At 55.8% G+C, this 25509-nt stretch overlaps 1 protein-coding gene across 1 annotated transcript in view; it reads left to right on the plus strand.

Moving 5' to 3' along the window:
• Positions 1-25509, plus strand: part of LOC129403538 (arylsulfatase G-like) — a 99760-nt gene that overhangs the window by 39937 nt on the left and 34314 nt on the right. The window contains exon 2 of the mRNA XM_055132271.1: positions 24052-24684. Coding sequence (XP_054988246.1) covers positions 24467-24684 — 218 coding nt within the window. The 5' untranslated portion in view covers positions 24052-24466. The remainder of the gene's footprint in view (positions 1-24051; positions 24685-25509) is intronic.

A 25509-nucleotide genomic window follows, 5' to 3' on the forward strand; every position in this document is an offset into this window, starting at 1 on the left:
GGGGGCGCAGATTTGGCTTCCGCGTCTCCACCGTGCGCCCCCCACCCCCGGACCCCGAGCTAAGACGGGATCTGTCCGGAGCATCCTCTCGGCCGCTCCCCCCCCACTCCACCTCACCCGCCTTGGCACGGGTCGCCGCTGCGGGTCCCTGCGGGCCCCGGGATGCGGAAAATCGAGACCGCCTGGCAGGGGGTGGCGGTCGCCCCCTGGGAGGACTCGGGAAATCTGAAGGTTCGTCGGGCTGCTGAGACGGTGCCGGGACCCGGGCACTGGCTTGGCACGCGGCCCACCAGGGTCCGACCCCGCGCACACCCGCATAGAGCCCCGCCAGGAGGGAGCCCTGAGCACCGCCACCCCAAGAAGCCCACCCCCAGACCGGAAAGGTCGCCGTGGGGGTAGGGGCAACCCGCTTAAGTGCGGTTCTGTGCCGTGCCAGGCTCCGGCTCTCGGCGCTCGCTGTGGGAGATGCAAAGTGCTTGCTGGCTGGTGACCAGTACTGTCCTGGGGCTTCCCCCCCTACCCCCCCCCCCCCCCGTTAGCCATGCAACCTTGCTGGGAGCAGGTTAATGCCCTAGAACGTTCATCTGCACATCTATAAACTAAGGAAATAAGGAGAGTCGTGACCTGACGGGAGCGTTTTGATTTACGGTGCCTAGAGAGAGCTCAGGCTGGCTGACGGCATGGGCGCCTGGCTCCGCTCTCTGGGCTTGTTATTTTTTTGGTTTTTCTTTTTTTCTGGCCTCCCAAGGCCACAGTCGCCCCGACTCTCACTCCGACCCCCGCAGCCCTCCTTTTCCTGGGCTGTTCTTCCAAGAATCCACAGGTCACGATGTCTGCGCACTGGTGTCAGTGGCCGAACTGGACAGTGACCAGGGCTGGTGGTGTGCCACCGGGGCCGGCTGTCGTCTTGATGGATCGGAGTGTGCTTTGGCGCTCGCCTGGGCTCAGAGCTGGAAGGGGGGCACCCACGGTGACGCAGCACGGACAGGTACCCAGGCCCCTCCCTGGGGAACCTCAGGGCGCTGCCTGTTTGGGTTTGTTTGTTTTTTTTTTTTTCTTTTTGGGTCACACCTGGCAATGCACAGGGGTTACTCCTGGCTCTGCTCTCAGGAATTACCCCTGGCGGTGCTCAGGGGACCATATGGGATGCTGGGAATCGAACCCGCGTGCAGGGCAAACGCCCTACCCGCTGTGCTATGGCTCCAGCCCCTTGGGTTTTTTTGTTGTTGTTGTTTTTAAATCAGGGCCGCAGAGTTACACTCCAGGGCATGTACTTGCCTTGCTTATAGCTGACTCAGTTTACTCCCCCGCCGGCAGGGTGTCTGGGCAGCTCGTGAGCCCTGAGCACCTCCAGTTGTGGCAACCCCCCTCTGCCCCCCAACAAACCAAACTCTAACTAAATTGGGCCTCACCTGGCAGGCAGGGCTGAGTTCCAGCCTGGCTAGGATGGGGTGCAGGGGGGAGGCATCACCACAGCTGGTGGTTTCGTGGGGGTTGGGGGCAGGGGGTTGGTTGGGGTGCCTTGCTGAGGGTCGGATTTAGAACTTTCCACGTGCTGGGGGGCTGTGTTCTCACGTTGGAGCCATCGCCTGGCTCCCTCGCCCGCCCGCCTCTCCTCTGCTCGGCCACCCCCCCACCCCTGTGTCCCTCTCGATAACAGTGCGGAGAGGCCAGAGCCAGGAAAGGTGGCTCTGGGTGCTTCAGCTTCTTTGATCTTGAAAAGAGAAGCAATGGGGACGGCCCCCATGAGTGGAGGATTAGGGAAGTCGCATCTGAGTGTTTGCCCAGGGAGGAGGGGCCATAACCGGAATAATAAAAGTTATGGCTTTATTGTGTCACGGTGTGGGTTTTTTTTTTTTTTTTTGGCAGTTCTGAGGGATTGAACCTAGGACCTCAGACGTGCCAGGCATATGCGCTACCACTGAGTCACATGCTCTCCCTCTCAGGACTAATTATAATATTTGAGATAGGGGTGTGTGTGTGTGTGTGTGGTGCCTGGAATTGAACCTCCCCCACACAAGGCAAGCACTCAGCCTTTCCGCCACAAGTCCAGCCCCTATAATCATTTCTTTCTTGCGCGGCTGGAGCAATAGTACAGCGGGGAGGGCGTTTGCTTTGTTTTCGACTCACCCAGGTTCAATCCCCAGTATCCCATACCAGTCCCCCGAGCACCGCCAGGAGTAATTCCTGAGTGCAGCGCTAGGAGTAACCTGTGAGCATCGCCGGGTGTGACCCCCAAAAGCCATTAATAATAATAATTTTATTTATTATTTTTTTTATTTTTGCATGTGGCTTTGCGCTCACCACAGCGCCAGACTTAACTTCATTTCAATCTCACCAACAGGAACGCTGTTGAAGAACTGCGCTGTGCCCATTTTACAGATGAGAACAGTGGAGGCCTGGAGAGATTCCCCCCACCCCACCCCACCCCACCCCCGCCCAAGGTTTCTGAATATTGATAGGCCAACATGGCCCTCTTTTCAGCAAGTGGCATTTTGCCAGCTGCATTCGGATGTGTGGCTGGAAACGCAAACCTCTGTCCAGCTCCGCCGGCCGCAAACCCGAGACTTCTGCACCCTGGTTCAAGGCTGGCTCCACCTCGTCCCCTCAGTCCCAGACAGACCCGGGGCAGAAGCCCAAGGAAGGGTGAGGGAGGGAAGGCATGATCACCATGCTAAGCTAAGCCCCCAAACAAAACAACTCTGTTGAGTTCTGCACGGAACAAAAGAACCTTTGGAGTGTGGAGGAGAGAACCCCCAAAAGCACGACGTTCTGAGGAGGGTCCCGCTCTGCTGTGTCCGTGGCACCCCCAGCGGCAGGGGACCCCTCCCCACACACACACACACACACACCCCACCCCTGGCCCTTCGTCCCCAGTAGGCTGGGCTGCCTCCCTGCTCTCCTCCTGGGGGCCCGCAGCCGGCCTCGCTGCAGTCTCTTTTCTAACCATCCCGAGTAGGGCATTTGCATGAGAACAGCGGCTTTGTGCGGAGTTGGCCCGCTCCTGCTCCGTCACCGTTCAAAGTCCCCCTCGGCCGGCCGCACGTCGGGTTGCTAGGCAGACGGGGCCCGGGCTTGCGAATCAGCCCGCGGCCTTGGCGCGCCCGTGAGAACTGCAACTCGGGGTGCGCGGATGGGAAGGCATCGGGTCCCGAGCTCAGAGACTCGCTCTGGGTCCCTGAGCCACAGAGGCAGAGGGGAGGTTTGCGGGGAGGGGGCTGCCCCCCACCCCCAGGCCTTGATGGCCCCCCTCCTCCTCTCTGCCCTCCACACCGATCTCATAAGCCTTGTTCCGGGCGATCTTTTTTTTTTTTTTCTTTTTGGGTCACACCCGGCAATGCTCAGGGGTCATTCCTGGCTCTACACTCAGGAATGACCCCTGGCAGTGCTCAGGGGACCATATGGGACGCTGGGAATCGAACTCCGGTCGGCCGTGTGCAAGGCAAAAGCCTTACCCGCTGTGCTATCGCTCCAGCCCCCCCCCCCCGCGATCTTTATCTGTAGGGTTTTCGCTTTTCTTTTTTTTGGGGGGGTGCGGGGGGGTAGAGGGGAGGTTGGGGGGCTTGGACCGTTCCCAGCAATGCTCAGGGATCATCATCATCATTCCTGGCGGAATAATGAGCATCACCCTCTGGGGTGCCCAGGATCGAACCCGGGCCGGCCAGGTGCAAGGCAAGCTCCTTACTGCGCTGTCGCTCCGGCCACACCCGTGGGTTTTTCTAGTGGATTCTCTGCGCGGCAGAGAAACTCGTACCGTCCTCTTGGGGTACTGATAATGTGATCCTGGAAACTGTTGGCGTTCACTGATGTCTTGGGGACCAGGGTTTTGGTGGGGGTCGTTTGGGGACCAGGGTTTTGGTGGGGGGCGCACACCCAGCAGTGCTCAGGCCTTAATCCTGGTTCTGCGCTCAAGGATCACTGCAGGTGGGGCTCAGGAGACCCTCGGGGTGCCGGGGACCAAACCCAGGTGCATTGCGTGCAAAGCAAGCCTCTTTCTCACTGGACTCTCCCTCTCTCCCTCCCTTTCTCTCTCTCTCTCCTCCCTCTCTCTCTCCCCTCTCTCTCTCCTCTCTCTCCCCACTCTCTCTCCTCCCTCTTTCTCTCTGTCCTCTCTCTCTCTCCCCTCTCTCCTCTCTCCTCTCTCTCCCCACTCTCTCTCTCCTCCCTCTTTCTCTCTGTCCTCTCTCTCTCCCCCTTTCCCCTCTCTCTCCCCTCTCTCCTCTCTCTCTCCCTCTCTCCCTCTCTCTCTCCTCCCTCTCTCCTCCTCTTTCTCTCTCCCCCCTCTCTGTCTCCTCTCTCTCCCGTCTCTCCTCCCTCTCTCTCTTCCCTCTCTGTCTCTCTCCTCTCTCTCTGTCTCTCCTCTCTCTCTGTCTCTCTTCTCTGTCTCTGTCTCTATCTCTGTCTCTCTCTGACCCCTGGTGGAATGGTTTGAAGGGAGGGAGAGCATTGCAGAGGGGAAACCATCCTGGCAGGGCAGAGGTGGGGGAGGCAGGGGCTTACTCCAGTCTCAGGGCCACGGAGAGTTTGGGTGGAACCAATTTGTCCAGCATCAGCTCTTTCCCAAAATAGCGTGGTCTGTGAACCCAGGGGGGCAGTCTGGTGGCCTGTGATCCTTTCTTCTCACCAGTTGGACCTTTGACCTAAGTGGAATCCAGAGTGTGTGTGTGGCGGTATGGACATACCGAGGTCCTTCCTACAGTCTGATCATAGGCTTCATAGTACACATTGTCGCGTGGATTGTCTTACTGTGAATTAACGGAAATTATGTGGCAGCAGATCAACGCAGAGGGATTTTCTGACCTGTTGAATATCAACCCTAAGTGCTTTAGGCTTTATCAGTGAATTGCCCCTTTCCTCCTCCCAGGGAAGCTTTCCGTGCCCTGGCTAACATCCTTAATTTAGCCAAAGTCTATCTTCAACCTCCCCTTTGTGTTGGATATGAACCCCAAGTGCTTCAGGCTTTATCAGTGAATTGTCCCCTTTCTGCCTTCCAGAGAAATTTAACACACCCTTGCTAGCATCCCTGACTCAGTTAAAGTTTATCTGTAACCTTTCCCTTGTATTTGACCTCTCCTTGTCACAGTTCCCCATGTCAATCTCGATTGCTTGTAAAACAAAACCTTCTGGTAACTCTGAACTTATATTGATACTGCTTTGTATTTGAAGTGCTGTGTATTTGTACTTGCTTTTCTGGTTCCCCTATAGCCTTTTTATACGTTACCACAGAGCAATGTTCTTCGGGTAAACACAGAAAGAGACAAAGATCCCGACACTTAGTTCTCTGGGCTGAGAGCAAGCAAGGCTTTAAACACTGGGTTGTCTGGGCTCTGAGGGCAAGCAAGGCTTTTACCGTAAATCCCAGACTAAGTCCTCAGGCCAGTTCAGCTAGTCCTTCCCCGGGTGGGGGTGGGGGGTCCGGTCTCTAAAGTTGTCACAGTTTGCATGAAAATCACGCATTTATGCTTTCTAGAATGTCCCATTTTGCTACTGGGTAGTTTTGCCACTCGCCCCGGGTCCATTACAATCCCACGGCGGGACCTCCCCTTTGGGGTGTCAGGAACTACAGAAACTGAAGCCTGAGTCAAGTAGTTATGACCAATGCCCAGGAGCAGATATATTTCAGAGTCAATCAACTCCCAAATATTAGGAGCATAGCAGTAATGGTCTTTCTGTGTTTAACCGAAGAGCATTGCTCTATGGTAATGTATAAAAAGGCTATAGGGGAAACAGAAGAGCAAGTACAAATACACAGCACTTCAGATACAAAGCAGTGTCCATACAGGTCCAGAATTACCAGAAAGTTTTGTTTTACAAGCAATCGAGATTGACATGGGGAACGGTGACAAGGAAAGGTAAAATACAAGGGAAAGGTTACAGATAAACTTTAACAGTTAGGGATGCTAGCAAGGGTGTGTTAAATTTCTCTAGGAGGCAGAAAGGAGACAGTTCACTGATAAAGCCTAAAGCACTTGGGGTTCATATCCAACACAAAAGGAAGGTTGAAGATAGACTTTGGCTAAATTAAGGATGTTAGCCAGGGCATGGTAAGCACTTAGGGTTGATATCCAACACTGACCTCTGGAGTAAGATAGAAAAAACAAAATTTCCATGAGTACACAGGTCTATTTCGGAGAAGGAGGATGAAAGACATAGTCCCTTTGCGCATAAAAGTCCATTGTGTTGAGGCAGAATGGGAGCACCGTTTTGAAAAAGAAGCAATATAAAATTTCCTGCGTAAGGACAAACCACCTCATGTAAAGTTTTCAGTGTACGGCGGTGGTTTTGCAGTAACTCTGGTGTTTGCCGTCAGTGAGATGCATTTGCAGGGTGATCTGATAGTTTTACCATGAATCAGTATCGACAGATATCATTGAATGGTATCTTGTAGCTTGGTCGCATTTACCTTGCATGCGACCGACCCGGGTTCTATTCCTCCGTCCCTCTCGGAGAGCCCAGCAAGCTACCGAGAGTATCCCGCTCACACGGCAGAGCCTGGCAAGCTCCCCGTGGCGTATTCGATATGCCAAAAACAGTAACAACAAGTTTCACCATGGAGACGTTCCTGGTGCCCACTTGAGCAAATCAATGAGCAACGGGACGACGTGCTGCAGTGCTTGTAGCTTGGGGTGAGGAGGTACCCCCTGGCTGTTCCCGACTGCCCAGGAGTGACTCCTGCTAGTGCCCGGGGGAGCTTAGCTGTGTGGTGCAGGGGATTAAACCAGGGTCGGCTGCATGCAGAGCAGTACTACTGGCCCCTGACATGCTATCTTTTTGCTTTTTACTAATTTTTGTAATTCAAGGTCACTCTGAAACATGGTAAGCAAGACTGTGGGGGGTGTTAAGGACTCAGTACTTGATGCCCACTCACCCCGGAATCCCCGTGTGGGCCCTAGGACCCCTAACGGGAGGGTACCGGGGGGTGGCGAGTCAGGGGCACGATGAGCTCACGCCAAGGCTGGTGCCCCGGGAGTTCACGGTGGGAAGGTGGCCGCCTGCAGGCCAGGGCGAGACCCCTCACCAGGGCCGACCTCCAGCCTCCAGGACTGGAGAATGGACATTTTTTCCCCCCTCATTTCAGCCCCAACTGTGTAGCACTGGGCCACAGCAGTCAGTGCTGACGAGTTCAGACGTTTCCAGAATCTTTCAGAGGAAGATCTGTCACTGTCACTCTCATCCCGTTGCTCATCGATTTATTCGAGCGGGCTCCAGTAACGTCTCTCATTGTGAGACTTATTGTAACTGTTTTTGGCATATCCAATACGCCACGGGGAGCTTGCCAGGCTCTGCCGTGGGGACGAGATACTCTCGGTAGCTTGCCGGACTCTCCGAGAGGGGTGGAGGAATCGAACTCGGGTCGGACCATAGCACTGTCATGCCATTGCTCATCGATTTGCTCGAGCGGGCACCAGGAACGTCTCCATTGTGAGACTTGTTACTGCTTTTGGCATATTGAATACGCCACAGGGAGCTTGCCAGGCTCTGCCATGCGGGTGGGATACTCTTGGTAGCTTGCCGGGATCTCCGAGAGGGGCGGAGGAATCGAACTTGGGTCGGCCACGTGCAAAGCAAACGCCCTACCCGCTGTGCGATTGCTCCAGCCCTGACTATGGTGGATATTAATATATTGGGGGAACACTGCATCTTTGGCAGGAGCCCTGGGTTCGATCCCTGGCACCCCGCGTCCTCCAAGCACTCCTGGAGAGCATCGCGGGGTGCTTCACCAAAACAAACAAAGAGGGCGAGTTCCCTGCCCTCCCGGCCCGTTGTCCTTGCCTGAGGTCACCAGGGTGGACGGCCAAAGGCAAGGTCAGCGGCTGGAGCGCCGGAGAGCTACGCCTGCCGGTGTGCGCACAGCAGCAGCAGCAGCACTGGGCACTCACAGTCGTGGCCTTTGCGTCCGGCCTGGGGGCTGGGGTGAGTGACTTGACCCCTCCCCTGCAGTCGCTTCCCAGCACAAGGGGCGACGACACCAGTCCTCCCTACCCCAGAGGGCTGCTGGGGCCACCTAGGGGGTCGGTGGCTCCGTTTGCCGTGTTAGTGCAGGTGGTCTTTGGCTGGCTGTATGCCCGGCTCTCAGGCCAGGGGGGTGGCAGGGGTGTGTGTGGTAGGGGGGAAGCGTGGGGGGGCAGAGCTGGTCTTAAGGGCGAGAACGTGGAGAAGGACCAGGCAGGGAAGGGCTAGGAGGAGAGAGAAGCCAGATTCGGGGCCTTGGAGGCCGGTGGCGCTGTCTGACGCACCGTTTCTGCTCCCCCCACGCCCCCCCCCCCCGCCCGGCCGTTCCCTCTGGACCCATGTGGGTGTCCTTGACCCTGGCCCCGTCCCGCGTCAAACCCCAGTTACGTTTGGTTGGATTTCAACACAGATGCGTGTTCCCAGACACTCCTGTCTCTGTCCCCAGGGCCGCGTCATCCTCTCCCTGATCTAGACGAGGGAACGTCGCGGGGGCGGGTGGGGGAGGAGGGGGCGCTGTCTAGAGAGCCACACGCCTGCTGCCAGAACCCCACCAGGAAAACAAAGGACGCGGCGCCCCGAGTTCCCGGGGACGGCCCGGTTTCAGGCGCGCCGGGCCGGGAACGGCGCCTGGGAAATGGTGGCGGGTCACGATCTCATGTTGGAACCTGCGAATGAGCGTGTGTGTGTGTGTGTGTGTGTGTGTGTGTTTTCATTTTTTTCTTTCTGTTACTTTGGACCACACCTACCTCATGGTACTTACGGGTTACTCCCAGCTCAGTGCTCAGGGGGCCATGTGGGACTGGGGACTGGGCCCCCCCCCCATGTGGCACACATGTGCTCAGCCTGTGGAGTTCTCTTTCCGGCCCTGCCACCCGAGGGTCGAGGGTCGTCCTGACCTCGTCCTGCTCTCCGTGGCTGACTGGGGGAGGGGCGGGGGGAGGGGAGGACCGGGCCGCACCTCCTCCGGGTTTCTGGCCTGGAGGGAGGTGCCAGCCTTCCCCCTTCGTGCCTGAACAGGCAGGGCCAGGCCTGCCCCGGCTGCTTTCTGGAACAATCCTGAACAGAGGCTGAGCTTCTGCTTTTAACCCGTGAGGCACAGGGTGTCTCCAGATGGCCGGGGGGGGGGGGGGGGCTGCGTCTCCTGGTGTGTCTGCGAGGGGGAGGTCGGGAGGGTCCCCGCCTGGGCACGGTGGCTGGGGTGCTGCGGCGACACAGGAGAAGCCTAATGCGGCGGGCTGAGAGCCTGCACGTGCCCCCCAGGGCTCATCCCCCCCATCCCCCCCATACCCCACACCCTCTTTTCTGGTAGCCTGTGCCAGGTGCCCCCCAGACTGCAGAACATTCCCTGGTGGGTTTGGTCACACACACACACACACACATGTGCGAGCCTCTGTTTGAGCAGACAACCCTCGCGTCGTCCTTCTCTTTTGTGGAGCTCAGGGCTGCTGCTTCTTTTTTTTTTTTTTTTTTTTTTTTTGCTTTTTGGGTCACACCCAGCGATGCTCAGGGGTTACTCCTGGCTCTGCACTCAGGAATTCCTCCTGGCGGTGCTCAGGGGACCAAATGGGATGCTGGGATTAGAACCCGGGTCGGCCGAGTGCAAGGCAAACACCCTACCCGCTGTGCTATCGCTCCAGCCCCTGCTGCTTCTTCTGAGCAGCTCTGAGGGGGGCAGCCTGAGGTCCGGGTCGGGCACAGGGGGCGGGGGGCGGGTGGGGTGCAGGTTTGACCAGAGACCTTTGTCCCTGGGACCCATCCAGCCAATCGCAACGAAGGAGGAAGGAGTGGGGAGTCAGGGCGGTGCTCCCTGCGCTTTAGGGATGTCCCGAACTGGGGCGGGGGGGGGGGTGTTTCTGGCCGGCATGCCCAGCGCACTTTCAGGGGCAGGACGTTGGGGGGATGTTACTGGGACGCACATGTCATGCCCGTGTTCTCGAGTGCTCTCACGCTCCCTCTCCGAGCCTGCCTGCGCCGTGCGTGGCCGAGTGTCCCCAGAGCGGGTCTGTGGGGGGGGGGGGGGGCAGTGCTTCTGAGGGCCCAGCCCGGGGGGACGGCGGCTGGCTCTGTTGGGGCTGTGGGATTGGAGGGCAAGGACTGAGTTGGGGGCCAGAGAGGTGGGACAGAGGGGAAGGCGCGTGCCTTTGCCTTGCACGCGGCTGACCCGGACTCGATCCCCGGCTTCCCGTATGGCCACACCTGAGCAGCACCAGGAGCGATTCCTGAGTGCAGAGCCGGGAGTCAGCCCTGAGCGTCACCAGGTGTGCCCCAGAACGGAAATAACAGTGATAACTTATTAGTAGTACTCTTAAAAGGGGGCTGGAGCGATAGCACAGCGGGTAGGGCGTTTGCCTTGCACGTGGCCGACCCGGGTTCGATTCCTCCGTCCCTGTCGGAGAGCCTGTGAAGCTACCGAGAGTATCCCGCCCTCACGGCAGAGCCTGGCAAGCTCCCCGTGGCGTATCCGATATGCCAAACACAGTAACAACAATTCTCACAATGGAGAGACCTGGTGCCCACTTGGGCAAATCCATGAGCAATGGGATGACAGTGACAGTCACTTTTAAAAGGGTTGAGTTGCTGGCCCCATGGCACGGGGCGCTGATGAACAATGTCCTGACCTCGTCAGGCTGCAGAATCCACAGCAGGACTTCCTGGCGAACAGCCCCGTCAAAGACTCAGTCCAGGGGCTGGAGCGATAGCACAGCAGGGAGGGTGTTTGCCTTGCACACTGCTGACCCGGGTTCGATTCCCAGCATCCCATATGGTCCCCCGAGCACCACCAGGAATAATTCCTGAGTTCAGAGCCAGGAGTAATTCCTGTGCATCGCCAGGTGTGACCCAAAAAGCAAAAAAAAAAAAAAAAAAAATTGGTCTATAGTTGCAGGGATCTGGGGTTCCAAGATGCCCAGTTTTGCCAATTTTCAATTTTTGCTACAGACTCTCAGGGGCCTTTCACAGCCCGTTCTCCCATTTGCTGTCTCAGCACTCTCCAAACAAACGGGAGAACCGCCCACCTGCCTGAGCACTTCACTAGGAGCGCTCGTTCTCCCGTGTCAGTCTTGTGTGGTGTCACATGATGGGTGGCATTCCGGATGTTTTCCCCTGGCTCTCTCAGCTCAGTGTAGAAACTGAGGCACAGAGTGACTCAGGAGCTTACCAAGAGGTTCATAGTTGGGGACCGGAGTGCTAGGACAGCGGGGAGGGCGTTTGCCTTGCACAAAGCTGACCCGGGTTCGATCCCTGGCATCCCATAGGGTCCCCCGAGCACCGCCAGGAGTACTTTCTGAGTGCAGAGCCAGAAGGAACCCCTGAACACTGCCCTCTGTGAGCCAAAATAATAATAATAATAATAATAATAATAATAATAATAATAGTCCCTAGAAGGGGCTGGAGTGATAGCACAGCGGGTAGGTCGATTGCCTTGCACGCGGCCGACCCGGGTTCAGTTCTCAGCATCACACGGTCATGTATGCAGCCGACCCGGGTTCAATCCCCGGCATCCCATGTGGTCCTCCAAGCACCGCGAGCAATAATTCCCGAGCACAGAGTCAGGAGTAACCCCTGAGCATCACCTGGGTGTGACCCAAAAAGCTTAGAAAAAAAAATAAGACAGCATCAAAGCCAAATTCCCAATCACTGCCCCGCTCAGCATTCATTCCCGAGCAGGCTCTGATTTTGTAGGAGCTGAGAACGAATTTGCTCTCACTGCCTCATGACTGGCCCTAAGCCTGCTCAACTCCAAAGGTCCATCTTACATAGCCTGAGGGCGTGGCGTGTCCCTCTCATGGCTCCCGTGTCCATCTCATAGCTATCACCCTGGTTCTTAAGTTTCTAGCCCTGTAGCATGTCAGGAAAACTTGCCTCCGTCTATGCCAAAGTGCCATAAGTGAAACAACAAAAGACAAAAACTTTGACCCAGGAATTATTGACCAATACTCACGTGACTGGGAAGAGAACACATCATCCTCGTGGGACTTGCAGAAAAAATTGCGCCTAAACCTGATCTCAGCTACGGACCAGCAAAACGTTTTCCAGAGTGAGGTGAAGTTCAGAATTATTGCTGGTCTTTAAGAGACGAACAGCTCGGGAAAAGGCAGTCCAGATAGAGAAGGGAACGTCAAGTAAGCTGTGGTTGGAGGACCCGCTCGGGAGGGGAGATGTGTGCTGAAAGTAGACTATAGATTGAACACGATGGCCACTCCATACCCCTATTACAGACCACAACACCCAAAAGGAGAGAGAGAACAAAAGGGAATGCCCTGCCACAGAGGTGGGTGGGGGGAGGGGAGAGGGGAGGGGATTGGGAGGTGGGAGGGATACTGGGTTCACTTGTGGTGGAGAATGGACACTGGTGGAGGGAGGGGTGCTCGAACATTGTATGAGGGAAACACAAGTATGAAAATGTGTAAATCTGTTACTGTACCCTCATGGTGATTCACTAATTAAAAAATTAAAAATAAATTTAAAAAAACGAACAGCTCACATTACTTTATTGGCAAATAACATGATGGGGTGTGTCAAACCGCCCAGTGAATCTTCCTGAGATTCTCCTAGATCAGATATGAACACAATCTCAATATGCAAAAGTCAACGGGTTTTCTATATTTCATTTATTTGGGGCGGGGGGAGTGGCCACACCCAGCAATGCTCAGGGTGATTCCTGATTCAGCAACCCGAGGGGATGCTGGGAATTGAACCCGGGTCGGCCGCGTGCAAGGCAAACGCCCTCCCCGCTGTGCTATGGCCCCAGCCCTGCATGGCTCATTTTGTGCCTCCCTTGTCCAAGCCCAGGGACAAGGTTGGCTGGAAGAATGACTTTCCAGTTTCCCTGCCTTCCTGGTCAAAACCAGACAAACTGGTAATCCGTCATTTCCATAAGAATTCTGCTGCTGGATGAGTCTGTCTGGAACACAGCTTCTCTCGGCTCTGTAGGTTTGTTACCAGAGAAGGAGAACTTTAGTCCTTGAAAGCGTCTTCACACCTCAGAATCCAGTTACTGGGCCACAGACCAGGCTCAGTGGCCTGGGCAGTTCCTGGGGCCACGTGGTCCCCTGAGCACTACCAGGAGTGACCCCTGATTACTGCCAGGTGTGGCCACCAAACTGAAGCAAACCATATTTGATTAACTGTTTTTGTCATGTACATATAGAACTTTTAGAATTCTAAGTTCTAAACTTAGAATTCTAAATTTATTTTTTTGCTTTTTGCTTTTGGGGTCACACTGTCAATGCACAGGGGTTCCTCCTGGCTCTGCACTCAGGAATTACCCCTGGCAGTGCTCAGGGGACCCTACGGGATGCTGGGAATCGAACCTGGGTCGGCCGCGTGCAAGGCAAATGCCCTCCCCACTGTGCTATCGCTCCAGCCCCTTAGAATTTTTTTAATTCTAAAACTTTGGAATTTTAGTTATGAGTGTCGATTCCTTAGAAGATCCAGAGAGAATTTATACCACACAAAAAAGTAGCCTTTGGACCCACAAAAATGATGTTTCTCTTGATAATTTAGGTCTTAAAATCTTCGCGAGATGTATAGCTTTGCAAAAATATAAACTTTTTCTATATTTTGCTAGATGTGTTTCGTGACTGTCCATGCTATAAATGGCATATGATTTTCAAGTTCCCAACTTGTGGGGAAGAATATAGAAACCCAGAGCTGGAGAGATGGTTCAGCGAGTAGGGCGCTTGCCTTGCAAGTGGCCGACCTAGATTTGATCCCTGGCATCCCATAGGGTTCCCCCGAGCACCGCTAGGAGTGATTCCTGAGTGCAGAGCCAGGAGGAACCCCTGTGCATCGCTGGGTGTGAGCCAAAAAGCTAATCAAAAAAAAAAAAAAAAGGAAGAAATGAGCCATGCTCCACATCGAGTTTCTTCTCTGGGGCAGGATGGCGGCTTAGAGAGGCTCAGGTGTGCTTCTGAGGTGTGCCTCTCTACCTGTCCGCTGGCTTCAAGGACCCGGCCGTTTCCGTCCTCTCTTCTGTCCTTGAGGTTCTGTGATGACCAAAACTGCTAGTGACGGTGTCTCCTGCTTGTCACGCCAACAGCACACCCATCACCAGGGCACCCACCTCCCTCCCCCAAGGGCTGCCCGTGGGTGGCCCCCGGGGGCTCCTTGGCTCTGTCTTAAATCCCATGCGTGAGAGAGGCCAGACTGCGTCCTCCCCTCTCCTCCTGACTGACTCCACTCCGAGGGATGCCCTGCAATTCCCTCCACGGGGCTGCAACTGTGCTTTTGTTCTTAGAACTTCCTGTTCCGGGGTGCATCCTTGCCACAATTTCCGGACCCTTCCTCTGTGCTTGGGCCTTCGGGATGTTTCGGCAGGGACCCTTGGATGTGTGGCTAGATCCTTTCAAGTGGATTTTTTTTTTTTTTTTTTTTTGCTTTTCGGGTCACACCAGTGATGCACAGGGGTTACTCCTGGCTCTGCACTCAGGAACCATCCCTGGCGGTGCTCAGGAGACCATATGGGATGCTGGGAGTCGAACCCGGGTCGGCCGCGTGCAAGGCAAACTCCCTACCTGCTATGCTATTGCTCCAGCCCCTCAAGTGGATGTTTTGGTGTTTGGGGGTAGGTGCCAGGAAGTGAGAGTGGGCCCGGTGATTTCCGGGGTGGGGGGAGGGGCTAGGTTTCCCATGCAGGGTACCCCCCGCCTGGCACCTGCCCCTGGCTTCCTGCAGGGGCGGCTCCCAGCTGGCTCCAGCCAAAACGGGGGGGGGGGGGGGGGGGGGGGCTCTTGTGCACCCGTGTCAGAGAGTTTCCTGGTCTCTTGGGGTCCGCAAAAGTGAGAGTTGCATCAACAGCATCTGGTGGCTGGAAGTCTTGAAGTATTTTTTCTCCACCACCCCCCCCCCAAAAAAAAAAGAGAAAAAAAAGAAAAGGAAGGCATTTAATTATCCAAGGGGAGGCACTTGGTCAAAGGTTCCCTTTGCATCCCCGCCCCCATCTGCCAACCTTCCTCTATCTACTCTAAAAAAAAATCAAATGTTTAACATTTTCAAGTTGGCCTAGCCCCAAGCTGACCTGCTGGGGTTGAGAGAGAGGGAGGGGGAGAGAAAGAGAGGGAGAGAGAGAGGAGAGAGAGAGGAGAGGGAGAGAGAGGGAGAGAGAGAGGAGAGAGGGAGAGGGAGAGGCAGAGGGAGAGGGAGAGGGAGAGAGGGAGAGGGAGAGAGAGAGGGAGAGAGAGAGGGAGAGAGAGGCGGGGAGGGAGAGAGAGAAAGAGAGGGAGAGGGAGAGACAGGGAGAGACAGGGAAAGACAGGGAGAGAGAGAAGGAGAGGGAGAGAGAGGGAGAGAGGGAGAGAGAGGGAGGGAGAGAGAGGGAGAGAGAGAGGAGAGAGAGAGAGGGAGAGAGAGAGGGAGAGAGAGGCGGGGAGGGAGAGAGAGAAAGAGAGGGGGAGAGAGAGGAGAGAGAGAGACAGAGAGAGACGGAGAGACAGAGAGCGCGCATCTGACTGCTAGATATTCAATAGTGGTTCCTGCAGATTTCCTGGCACTGGGGTCGGGTGGGGGGCGGCACCCCTCTGCCATCTCACCTGGATACACCTGAGCACACCTGGGCCCCTGCTCCTCTCCCCCTGCCGCAGTTCCTCTCTGTGACCCTGGTCTCTGCGGGAGGTGGAACCGGGAGATGGGGTGGGGGGCTGACTTCTGCTCCGGGCACCCCCTTCCCTGCCCCCTGCCTTACCCCGTGGCCTCTGTGCCCCCCCAACACGGCTGGCCTTCCTCTGCGCTGCCCACCCCCTGCACGAGGATCATCCTCCCCGTCCCCCGCCCCCCGCCGGCTAGAGCAAGCGCCTTCCCCCCAAGGTGGTCCCCGTCGCTCCTGGCGCTTATCTGGGTGGAGTAGAAGTTCTGCCCCCCTCAAGCCGACTGTGTGTCGGGGGTGTTGCAGGGGGCACCCTGGGCCCAGAGGCAGCCCCTCAGCCCCTCTTGGCGGAGAGGGGACGACGGTGAAGGGTCGGTTCCAGCTCCGCGCGCGCGCCGGGGCTCCCCCAAGCCCGTTGCGTGCGAGGGCAGCCCGCCGCGCCCGGGGGTCCCGCCCCGCCCCCGGCCTGTGTCTGTTTGGCCTCGCTCCTCTGAAGCTTTGTCTCTGCAGAGCGCACGGAGCCCTCTGCCAGGAAGGTCCGCCCGACCTTGTTTATTGCAGCTGCTTCCGAGGCGCTGAGCCCGCGGCTTGGCCGAGCCGCGAGGCCGCGGGGCGCCAGCGTCAGGTGACCGGGCGAGGGGCCGCCAAGTCCCCCTACCCCGTGCACCCCCGAGGTCGCCAGCCCGGAAACAGCAGCGGCCGTGCTTTCCAGTGTGGGGCTCGGGGCCAGCGAGGTGGCTCAGTGGGTGGAACCTGTGCTTTGCATGCAGGAGACTCTGTCCCTGGCCCCACGGGGGTCGCCCGAGCAACCACCAGCAGTGACCCCCCGCTCTGTGCAGAGCTGGAAGTAGCCCCTGAGCACTGCTGGCTGAGTGTGGACCTCACACCAAAAATAAAGGGGAAGGGGGGTGTCGAGAACACAGATCCCAGCTCCCCTGCCGACGGAGAAGCGTGAAGAGTTGGGGGGTCTGTTGGCCAGAGATGTCCCTGACCAGGGCCTCGCACTCGGGGTTTGGGAGGTGCTTTCTTTGCCAGTGACTCCCCCAGCCCCAGCCCTTCTCTCTCCCCAGCTGGTTCTTTCCTTCCTCCCCTCCCTCCCTCCCTCCCTCCCTCCCTCCCTCCCTCCCTCCCTCCCTCCCTCCCTCCCTCCCTCCCTCCCTCCCTTCCTTCCTTCCTTCCTTCCTTCCTTCCTTCCTTCCTTCCTTCCTTCCTTCCTTCCTTCCTTCCTGTATATGTTGGGGGAGACATTTGGGTCACACCCAGCTTGCTCAGGGCTTACTCCCGGCTTTGTGCTCTAGAGTCACTCCTGGCAGGCTTGAGGGACCCTATGCGATCCTGATTCTCAAACCCGGGCCCGCCACATGCAAGGCAAGGGCCCTGCTGCTGAGCTATTGCTCCAGCCCCCGGGGTCCGTCTCTTGGACACTCATCTCTGAGCTCATGAGCTTAGCTTGGATTTTGAACCCCCCCCCCCGCCCTGCTCTCTCCGGCTTGAGTGAGGGGTGTCCTGGCGTGTGGGGCCTGCAGGATGTTTGAAGTGCATCCCTGTTGCAGGGGGACTTCCTCGCCCCAGCTCTCAACCCACCCGTCTCCTCGCTAACGCGTCCTCACATAGTGACCTTATCAGGGTTATTACTATTCGGCTTTGGGCCACACCCACTGGGAGGTGCTCAGTGCTTACTCCTGGCTCTGTGCTCAGGGATCAGTCCTGGTGGGTCTCAGGGGCCCTATGTGGTGCCAGGGATCGAACCCAGGTTGGTTGTGTACAAGGCAAGCATCCCGCCTGCTCTCCTATTTCTCTCTCTCTGTGTGGTGGGATCATTTAAGACAGACTCTCAACTGATTCTGAGTGCAGGCTCGCCTCGGAGCTGAGGCAGGAGAGTAAGACAATGAAGCATGTGTTTAGATGCTCCTGATTTCCCTGCATCATGCTCTCCAGGTTCACCCACGCTGTTGAAAATGGCAGAACTTCTTTCTTTTTCATGGCTGAATAATATTCCATTGTGTTTATATTACACACACATACACAATGTGTTACATACAGTATACAGAGCACATTTTCATTATTCATTTATCACTGGACACTTAGGTGGACTAATTATGTAGTGAGAAGCATAATGTAACCCTCTTTTCAAGAGAGCGATTTAATTTCCTTTGGATAAGTGCTCTGGGAGCTGTTGGATCATACAGTAGTTTTATTTTTAAATTTTTGGTGGGATATCCGTACTGTCTTCCATAATTTCAACTTGAACCTTCCCAGAGTCTGTGGTTTGGATGTCCTTCTTTGAATGTCTGGCTCACCTTTTCCCTATAGTTAAAAAAAGAAAAAATAGGGAAAGGATTCGGTATCTCCCTGAAGTTGTAGGCATGCAGAATGATGTGGTGGCTGGCTGAATCAGATGCTTTTCCATTCCTTGAAGGTTTTAAGGATTCATGATTCTTTTAAAAACTTCTCAGGGAGATGGAATGATAGCACAGCGGAGAGGGCGTTTTCCCTACATGCGGCCGACCCCGGGTTCGATTCCCAGCATCCCATATGGTCCCCGAGCACTGCCAGGAGTAATTCCTGATTGCAGAGCCAGGAGTAACCCCTGTGCATCACTGGGTGTTTCCCAAAATCAAATTAATTAATTAATCAATTAACTAATCAAAATCACTGTATCACTGTCATCCCACTGCTCATTGATTTGCTTGAGCGGGCACCAGTAACGTCTCCATGGTGAGACTTGTTGTGACTGTTTTTGGCATATCAGATACGCCATGGGGAGCTTGCCAGGCTCTGCCGTGAGGGCGGGATATTCTCGGTAGCTTGCTGGGCTCTCCGAGAGGGGCGGAGGAATCAAACCCGGGTCGGCCGTATGCAAGGCAAACGCCCTACCCACTGTGCTATCACTCCAGCCCCTTGAGAATTTTTAAAAAGAATCATGAACTGAGTGGTCACAAGTTAACCTGCAGGAAAACTATAATTAATTAAAAGAAATAAAATTTGTATAAATAAATAAATTTATAAAGAAATACAATTCTCGAAGGAGTTTTTCTCACAACCCTCTTAAGAACAACCTGTCCTTTTTGTTTCTGTTTCTGAGTCACACCCGGCAATGCTCAGAGGTTCCTCCTGGCTCTGCACTCAGGAATGACTCCTGGCGGTGCTCAGGGGACCCTATGGGATGCCGGGGATGGAACTCGGGTCGGCCGCATGTAAGGCAAACGCCCCTCCCCGCCGTGTTATCACTTCCGCCTCTAACTTGTTCATTTGCGGCCCCACCTTCATTTTTACTTCTTTCTTGAATGAATCGGGTCACCCCGCCCCACCGAAGTCTTAGGTATCGGGTCATTCCAAAATGGATTATGGATGAATGAGGCCACTGTCGGCTCTGCGGTAAGGAGCTTTGGGAAGGAAGGCGCCCCTGGTCGGACGCCAAGGGCACGGGCCTGCCTCTCCGCGGCAGCGCAGCACGTGCTGCCCGGGCAGCTGCCTTCTGGGGAAATTCTTTCCTCTCGAAAGAGACGCCTCTGGGACTTCAGGAACAAATACACGCCGGTTGAGTCTAATTGAATTTGAAATAACTCTCCTTTTGGAAAGGGAAGAATTGGCCTTTCTGAACCGCTGATTCACTGACCCCCGCCGGCTGCCCATCACTGTTTACTTGGGCCTGCTTTCCTTTGGATTAAGAACGCATCCTTGGGATCTCTGAAGGTCGTCCGCATGGCTTGGCTGTCGTGCCAGCTGGTTGGCTTTGCTAGCTGGGCATTCTTGATTTGATTTGATTTGATTTGATTTGGGAGAGGGGGGGCTTTGGGGGTTAGTCCGGCAATGCTAGAGGGTTACTCCTGGCTCTGCACTCAGGAATCACTCCTAGTAGTGATTGGGGGACCCTATGGGATGCTGGGGAATTGAGCCCGCGTTGGCCGTGTGCCAGGCAAATGCCCTCCCCGCTGTACTGTTGCTCCGGGCTGGTGGGCATTCTTTTTTTGGGGGGTCACACCTGGCAATGCACAGGGGTTACTCCTGGCTCATGCACTCAGGAATTACTCCTGGCAGTGCTCAGGGGACCCTATGGGATGCTGGGAATCGAACCCAGGTTGGCCGCGTGCAAGGCAGATGCCCTCCCCACTGTGCTATCGCTCCAGCCCCTGGTGGGCATTCTTTATACACGGGCAGGATGCGTGCCTGGAAACAGCCCCCAAGTGGGTCTATACGTTTCAAGTAGGTTCTCCTGAATTCCTTTTTTGGGTTGGCTGTTCAGTGGAGATCTGGGAACATTTTTTCAAATCTCTTCCAAGACAACTTGATGGAAAATTTGGACTTAGGCGTCCTACTTCTTGATGCATGCAATTGTTGTCATTCTCTCCACCCAGATCCCCGGATTGCCAAGAAGACACCCCCTTCCCATCACCAGCTCGTTCCTCACACTTTCTGCCCTGTTCCCTTTGAAACCCACCAGAAACCTTCCTTGAGTCTAACTGCCTCATCTTTCTTTCTTTCTTTCTTTCTTTCTTTCTTTCTTTCTTTCTTTCTTTCTTTCTTTCTTTCTTTCTTTCTTTCTTTCTTTCTTTCTTTCTTTCTTTCTTTCTTTCTTTCTTTCTTTCTCTCTTTCTCTCTTTCTCTCTTTCTTTCTCTCTTTCTTTCTCTCTTTCTTTCTTTCTTTCTTTCTTTCTTTCTTTCTTTCTTTCTTTCTTTCTTTCTTTCTTTCTTTCTTTCTTTCTTTCTTTCTTTCTTTCTTTCTTTCTTTCTCTGTTTCTCTCTTTCTCTGTTTCTTTCTCTCTTTCTCTTTCTTTCTTTCTCTCTTTCTCTCTTTCTCTCTTTCTCTCCTTTTCTCTTTCTTTCTGGATCACACCCAGCGATGCACAGGGGTTACTCCTGGCTCTGCACTCAGGAATTACTCCTGGCTATGCTTGGGGGACCACATGGGATGCTGGGAATTGAACCCGGGTCGGCCACGTGCAAGGCAAACGCCCTCCCTGCTGTGCTATCGCTCCAGCCCCAGCCGCATGTTTCTTGCCAATGCATTTGCTTGAACGGTTCATATTCCACACACAGAGCCATCCAGGAGCTGTTCTTTATGTCCTCCCTTTCTGTCTCTGAGCACGCGTCATGTCAGGGGTCACCCATGCTGTCCCGAGGGGCCAGCTGGCCTCTGCTCCCGGGCGCAGGGGTGTCCTACTGAGCGGAGACCGAAGCAGCTTCACCTTGATGGTCATTTAGGTGGATTACATGGGTTGGCCTCCGAGTGCGGCCACCGAAGTTTTTCCTTGGGTCCGGAATGTCTGGTGTACTCCTTACGAACCTTATACATTCAGATATTTGGTTTGGATTGGCCTGGGGCCACACCTGCCTCTGTCCTTCGGGGGCCCTGGGGTGTCAGGATTGATGGGGGCTTCCTGCGTGCAGACTGTGGGCTTTTTCCTATCTGTGTTTTCTCTGATTGTGAATTCTGGTGTTTCTTTAAAATGTCTGGTGTGTGTGTGTGTGTGTGTGTGTGTGTGTGTGTGTGTGTGTGTGTGTGTGTGTGTGTGGTGTCACATTAGCAGTGCTCAGGGGACCTTGTGGTGCTGGGGATTGAGTCGAGGTTTCCTGCATGACTCAGCTCCTGGGCCCAGCAGTATATTAGGAAGGATACTGTTTTATTCTGCTTTTTTTTATTCTGCATGTTGAGTTCCCACTTGCAATCTGCGATGGAAAAAACTTTTGTATTCAGTCTGGCTTGTTGTTTCTGTATTTGCCCTTTGTTTGATTATTTTTGGGCCACCCCAGAAGTGCTCAGGGGTTGCTCCTCGTGGAGCTTTGGGGACCACAAGTGCTGCTTGGGATTGAACTAGGGCCGGCCATGGGCATGGAAGGTGCTCTACCCACTGTACTCTCCAGCCCTTTTCTTTATGACCCAATTGAGGGTCAGGTGTCCTGGTGGCCCCTTGCTGTGATTCTCATCCAACTGGTGTTTCTTTGTCAGGGCCTTGGGGGGGGGTGTTGCCCAGTGTCCGTGGTGCTGGGGTTGACCCGGGTACTTGGGGGTACTCAGTCACTCCAGGGCTGCACTCAGCAAGGCTCAGGGGACTCTCTGTGGTGCCAAGGATGCACTGGACTCAGCTGCATGCAAGACATGTGCCTTCACCCCTGTGCTGTCTTTCCGGCCCTCCAATGAGATTTTTTTTAAAAATTAAAGGAGGGCCGAAGTGATAGCACAGCGGGTAGCACAATTGCCTTGCATGTGGCAATCCGGCCTTGATCCTCGGCATCCCATAAGGTCCCCCGAGCACTGCCAGGGGTGATTCCTGAGCACAGAGCTAGGAGTAACTCTGGAGCATCGCCAGGTATGACCCCAAAAGTGAAGAAAAAAACCCACCAACCCCAAACAAACAAACAAAGGAAATAAAAGAAACATTTCCATTACCGTTCCCCTCCCCCACCACGGGTCTTTCTAGCAGCACTCGGGGGCTCCAGGGCCACCTCCAGAGATACTGGGCCAACTGCAACCGGGCTGCAGGTCTGTCTGTGCATGCAGGGACCCCCAGGGCTAGTGATGCTCAGTGATGCTCAGGGGTTACTCCTGGCTTTGCACTCAGGAATTACTCCTGGCGGTGCTCAGGGGACCATATGGGATGCTGGGAATTGAACCTGGGTCGGCCGCGTGCAAGGCAAACGCCCTACCCGCTGTGCTATCGCTCCAGCCCCCTCTACATTACTTTTTAAAATTCAGAATATTAATTTTATTTTCACGGTCACTGTCACTGTCACTGTCGTCCCATTACTCATCGATTTGTTCGAGCAGGCACCAGTAACGTCTCTCATTGAGAGACTTATTGTTACTGTTTTTGGCATATCCAATACGCACCGGTAGCTTGCCAGGCTCTGCCTCGCTCGAGCTCGATACTCTCAGAAGCTTGCCGGGCTCTCCGAGAGGGGCGGAGGAATCGAACGCGGGACGGTCATGTGAAAGGCGAACGCCCAACCGCTGTGCTATCACCAGAATTATTATTCTTTTAATCACCATGAGATAGTTACGAAGCTTTCCTGTTTGAGTCTCAGTCACACACTGATCGATCACCCAACCCTCCACCAGTGCACATCCTCCACCACCAAGGTCCCCAGTATCACCCCCACCCCAGCCCTCCCCCTGCCTCTATGGCAGAGAATCTCCCTCCATAATCTCTTTTGTATTGCTTGTTCTGAATAGCATAAGATGCCGCGTGGCTATTGGAATTCTAAAATTTTACATAATTAGGGTCTGGAGAAATCTCTGCAGTGAGCTGCTCGGCTGGAGATTCTTTTGTGTGTCTCTGGACCGTGGCCATTAAGGAGCTTAAGTAGCAGCCGGAAGCAGTTTGTGGGCGTGACCTCCAGGGTCCCAAGGGGGACCGGCCCATCCCCTATCCCTTGAGGCCTGGAGTTACACTCTACTATGATTTCCCCCCCCTCCAAATTAATCGCTACCGAGATCTCTGGAGGGAAATGCTGGTTTGCAGCGTGAACGGAGAGAACCGTGCCTGGCGTGAGGGATCCCGCCCTCTCTCCCCCGCACCCGGCTCTCCCTGGGCAGGGGGTGGCCGTGGACAGGGCGTTTCTCATTCGTGCCTCTGAGACGGCGGTTGTGGGGTGGGGGTGGGCGTGAGAGGCTTCCGTGGTGGCTGCAGATCAGGCTGGAACAGGGTCTGAGCACGCTCATCCCCGCAGAGAGTGAGGGCCTGGGTCGGGGGGCCAAGCCCTGCGGGTGGCGTTAGAACTTCCACAGAGCTGATTCTCCCCCCACCCCCCTCCCCACCGAGCTGAAGAAGCCCACAGTGGACAAGGGCCAGGAACACCACTGACAGCATCATTTCTCCAGCCCCCCAAGAAAACACTCTCCTGGCAGGTTTTTATTATTTTTTTAATTAAGAAAAAAAACTGGGCTGGAGTTATAGCACAGTGGGTAGGGCGTTTGCATTGCATGTGGCCAACCCGGGTTCGAGTCCTCCATTGTCCCTCTCGGAGAGCCCGGCAAGCTACCGAGAGTATCCCACCCGCACGGCAGAGCCTGGCAAGCTCCCCGTGGTGTATTCGATATGCCAAAAACAGTGACAACAAGTCTTACAGTGGAGATGTTACTGGTGCCCGCTCGAGCAAATCGATGAGCAACGGGATGACAGTGCTACAGTGATACAGTGAAGAAAAAAATTATTTTGGTCATACCTGGCAGGGCTCAGGGATTACTCCTGACTCGGCGATTGTGCCTGGCAGGACTCAGAGATCCGTATGAGGTGCTGGGGATCAAACCCGGGTCAGTCCTGTGCAAGGCCAGCGATCTCTCCTGCTCCTCCCAGCAGTTCATTGTTGCAGGTCACACCCGGCGACGCACAGGGGTTCCTCCTAGCTCTGCACTCAGGAATTCCTCCTGGCGGTGCTCAGGGGACCCTATGGGATGCTGGGAATCGAACCCGGGTCAGCCGCGTGCAAGGCAAACGCCCTCCCCGCTGTGCTATGGCTCCAGCCCCCCTCCTCCCGACAGTTCTAACTGTCCCCTTGTCTTGTTTATGTTCCAGGAAGCCATCGGGGCTCGGAGACCCGGTGCGGGGCAGCTGGGGTTTCTGGCACGGCCGGCCGGGCCAGGAGTGCTGCAGATGTGAGAATCCGGGCCCAGCGCTTTGACCGGAACATAGAGGCGCCCTCCGAGGTGCTGCTGTGGACATTGAGTGTGGCCGCTGCCCGCAGCCCGCCTTCCCACGGGGCTGCAGGGGGAGGAAGAGAGACGTCGGGTGACCAGCTACCTGCGGCTCGGGCGCTGGGATTCTAGATGGCGGAGGCTCGTTCCCGGAGCCTGCCACCACCCCGGTAGCTGCCACCTCCACTGGGTCCCCGCTGCAGCCGCCGCTGCCAGACTCCCACCTTCCAAGGGCCGCACGCCAGCTGTGCCCAGCTCGTCGCTTCATTCATCAGCAGGGACCCCCCCTTCCCGCCATGGGCTGGCTCTCTCTGAAGATTGTGCTGGTGGGGGGCAGTTTCTTGGGGTGCCTTTACCCCCTGGTGGACTTCTGCTTCCCTGGAGACAGGAGAAGACCAGCGCCGAATTTCGTGATCATCCTGGCCGATGACCTGGGCTGGGGGGACCTGGGAGCCAACGGGGCCACGACTGGGGCCACGGCACACCTGGACCGCTTGGCCGCAGAAGGGATGAGGTGAGTCCGGGGGGCGGGGTGGGCAGCCGGCACCCCGGGGATTCCCCGCCCTCACTCTCCTGCAGGGAGCGGGCCCGGGGCAGATCCCTGGGTTTGTTTGTTCAGCCTCACCGCCAGCTGGGAACGTCGGCACACGAGGCCAGCACAGCCTCCTGCGATCGGCATGCGAAGCCCGCACAGCCTCTTGAGGTCGGCATGTGAGGCCCGCACAGCCTCCTGAGGTCGCATGTGAGGCCCGCACAGCCTCCTGAGGTCGCATGAGAGGCCCGCACAGCCTCCTGCAGTCGCTCCCGTCCCTGCCCTCCCCATCCTGTCTGTCGCACTTAACTGTGCCTGTGGCAGGAGCCAGGAGGACCCAAGGCTCTGCCCGGGAAACCCTTCTTCCGGGGGCTGGAGAGAGAGAATAGCGGGGGAGGCCAGACGCTTGCCTTGCCTGCTGGTGACCCGGGTTTGATTCCTGAGCTCAGAGCCAGGCGTAAGAACTGAGCACTGTCAGGTGTGGCCCCGACCCCAGCCCCCCTAGAGAAATGGGCATCCTCATCCTGTACTCAGAGGTCAGTGGCCTGGGGCAGACGGGACCCAGGGAAGGAGGGGGTGACCCAGAAAGGCTGGGGCCAGGAGCTTTGGATACCCTGGGAGTAGGGGGTGGACACGTGGGGTGGGGCATCGGGGGTGAGGTGTGGGGGGGAATGTTCAGGGCAGTGTCTGCCAAAAGCCTCTGAGAGGGGCTGGAGCGATAGCACAGCGGGGAGGGCGTTTGCGTTGCACGCGGTCGACCCAGGTTCGATTCCCAGCATCCCATAGGGTCCCCCGAGCACTGCCAGG

Source organism: Sorex araneus, chromosome 3, assembly GCF_027595985.1.
Source record: "Sorex araneus isolate mSorAra2 chromosome 3, mSorAra2.pri, whole genome shotgun sequence".
NCBI classification, from domain to species: domain Eukaryota; kingdom Metazoa; phylum Chordata; class Mammalia; order Eulipotyphla; family Soricidae; genus Sorex; species Sorex araneus.